This window comes from Poeciliopsis prolifica, unplaced genomic scaffold (assembly GCF_027474105.1).
Source record: "Poeciliopsis prolifica strain line A6 unplaced genomic scaffold, Auburn_PproV2 SCAFFOLD292, whole genome shotgun sequence".
Classification (NCBI taxonomy): domain Eukaryota; kingdom Metazoa; phylum Chordata; class Actinopteri; order Cyprinodontiformes; family Poeciliidae; genus Poeciliopsis; species Poeciliopsis prolifica.
The window spans coordinates 55,001-57,922 of NW_026562667.1; the positions used below are offsets into that span (position 1 = coordinate 55,001).

The 2,922-nt window shown below is 45.9% G+C and overlaps 1 protein-coding gene across 1 annotated transcript in view; it reads left to right on the plus strand.

Moving 5' to 3' along the window:
* The window catches only part of LOC129357729 (UDP-galactose translocator-like), a gene marked incomplete at its 3' end in the record, with an annotated part of 3,646 nt that extends 2,391 nt beyond the window's left edge, over positions 1-1,255 (plus strand). Inside the window, exon 4 of the mRNA XM_055026776.1 lies at positions 1,056-1,255. Within this exon, the coding sequence (XP_054882751.1) occupies positions 1,056-1,255 (200 nt within the window). The remainder of the gene's footprint in view (positions 1-1,055) is intronic.
* Positions 1,256-2,922: the final 1,667 nt, after the last annotated feature.

Consider the following 2,922-nt stretch of genomic DNA (forward strand, 5'->3'; position numbering starts at 1 on the left):
TCTAGATCTAGAGCTATAGATCTACAGATCTAGATCTCTAGCTCTAGATCTAGAGCTATAGATCTAGAGCTATAGATCTACAGATCTAGATCTATAGCTCTAGATCCTCTTTAGGTCCAAAAATAATGACTTCAGTTTTGTTTCTGTTCAGCTGGAGAAAGTTTTGGCACATCCACACATTATCTGCTCTAAGCATTTATTCAGTGATTGGATGGGGTCAAAGGTCACCTGGTGACATCATAATGTAGAGCTGTGTGTTATCTGCATAGTTATGGTGGCTAATATTTGCTGTTATAAGCTGAGCTAGTGGTCAGAACTCGTCAGAACTCCAGCTGCAGGTTCTGGACGTTGGTTTGTCATCAGAATCAAAGCTGGACGAGTTTCTCTTTAGGTCTCTGGTTCTGGAAATGTTCTGCAGGTGGCGTCTGGCAGCTAGCAGAACCGTCGGCTCCTCTGATGTTGGGAACAGAAAGTTTCTGATGATGTTTTGTGAAGGTCAGCAGAGGTCAGCTGCAGGTGACAGACGAACAGCGATCACATGCGTTTTCACAGAAATGGGCCAGTAGCGATCGCTGGCCAATCGATCGCTGGCCAATCGATCGCTGGCCAATCGATCGCTGGCCAATCGATCGCTGGCCAATCGATCGGAACATCGTCCCGATAAACCTGTTTGCTCAGAGCTGCTTTGATTCATAGCAACAGTCATTTAAACCTGAATCACAACTTTTCTTTGCCTCTTCATTCTGCTGGTGTTGTTTCTCACCTAAAATATTTTTGAACTGAACCGTTTCTGAATTGCTCTGGACTCATGAACTGGACAACGGTTCTTTCCAGAGTCACTTCATACACAGGAAGTCAGGAATTAGATTTGCCCAATAAGAAAGAATCTTCCATGTCCCGCCGTCTTCCTTCCTGTCTCTCTCATCCACATGAATATTTTTTTTTCTTTTAGTACATTTTCATGTTTCCACAAATAGTTTTCTTCAAAGATCTTGTTGAACCTTCAGATCAGAGTTTTCAGGAAGGTCTGACTTGTCTGGCTCCGCCCCGTCCAGGTGACCTACCAGCTGAAGATCCTCACCACGGCGCTCTTCAGTGTCCTGATGCTCAGGAAGTCTCTGTCCAGAGTCCAGTGGTTTTCCCTGCTGCTGCTGTTCGCCGGCGTCGCCATCGTCCAGGTACGGACGGTTCCGGCTCTGCTGATCCGGAGAACGGTTCCGGTTCTTTGTGTCATCCAGACTTTGGTCTCCTGCAGGTTTTCTTTCAGGCTTGTTCTGATTAGCGCCGCCCGCCTCAAGTCACATCAAGTCAAAGTTTATTTCTAACAGCCTCACCAAAGCTTATTTATCTATTATAGATAAATGCTGAAATAGAAAATAAAACAAAATAGACAAAAATAAAATTGACAAAGATATCTTTTTTTATTTATTCAAACAGTTTTTAAGTTTTTTAGCTGCAGCAATTTTCTTCCATCCTCCATCTTTTGTGTTTCGCTGTTGTTGAAGGCCAGAGTTTTAATTGTACAACATTTTCAGCAACAAGGGATTTCAAAGAGCTTTACATCATAAAGACACAAAGTCACAGAACATCACGCTTCGGATTATTGATCGATGTTTCACGATTATTGATCGATGTTTCACGATTGTTTCCAATAAAACCAACCAGCTGCTTTCAGTCTGGACTTTAAGGATCTCAGGGTTTCGGCTGTTTTACAGTTTCTGGACGTTTGTTCCAGATCTGTGGTGCATAGAAGCTGAAAGCTGCTTCTCCTCGTTTGGTTCTGGTTCTGATGCAGAGCAGAACCAAACCTGATGGGTCTGGAAGGTTGCTATGATGACAGCAGATCTTTAATGTGTTGCTGAGCCGCTCAGTGATTCATAAACTAACCAGTGAGGGACTGTAGAACCGGCCGGGTCCATGTGCTCATCCTCCTGGTTCTGGTTCTGGTCAGAACTCCAGCAGCAGCTGCAGGATTGATTTATTTTTTTAAGCCTACTGAGAGTTCAGCATCCAGAGGCTCCATCTGCGTAGGGTCAGGGTCAGGGTCAGGGTCAGGGCTGCCGACCTCAGAGCTGCTAGAGCTCACTTCAGCACCAGGGACCCAAAAACACTTTAAACCATCAATAAGACCTTAAACTGGATCCTGATGCAGCAGGGAGTCGGTGAAGGGGTTGTAAAACCAGGGGTCATGATTTCAGGCCTCCTGGTTTTGGTCATCAGACGACCTGCAGCATCGTGGAGCTGCAGCATCTTGTTTGCGCTGCTCCAAGGCTGAGTTCAAAGAGTCACGATAATCTAATCGTGACGAACGACTGGATCAAAATCAGGCAGAGGAAGATGAGATCTTACCTTAGCAAGGATCTGAAAGGATCTGGCTTTGATAGCAGCGCTAACATGCTAATCACATTTAACAGGATCAACAATCACAGCCAGATTTTCACAAACGGACGACAGCAAGACAGCCAGCCGACCACACCATCACGTCCAGGAGAGGACTGCGCTGACCAAACTCTATAATCATTGGTTACGTATTGTAAGCCTGGGTTCTATGAGAAGAGGCTATCGCTACTGGGTTCATTCCTGGCGCAGCGCAGCACTGGAAAAAGCTTAGTCCACTCCCATCCAGTAGGTGGGCCCCTCCCCAGTCTGCATGAATAACAGTCAGGCCAGACAAACGGCCCCTAACAGCATTTTGGTCAGCTATTCAGAACCAGTGAGGCCCACAGCTGCACCTATACTCCGAATCTGGGGTCACAATATGTGACCAACGTTATATTTCGTATAGGCTTCGCCCTTTAAGGCTATTGCTAGCAGGTTAATGGTGAAGCAGGATGTGGTGTATGCCTCTAGTCCATCCAGACCACCAGGAAGCATCTGCTGCATAACAAAGACGGTCTCTGTTAGAGGTCCTGGCCTCCTTCT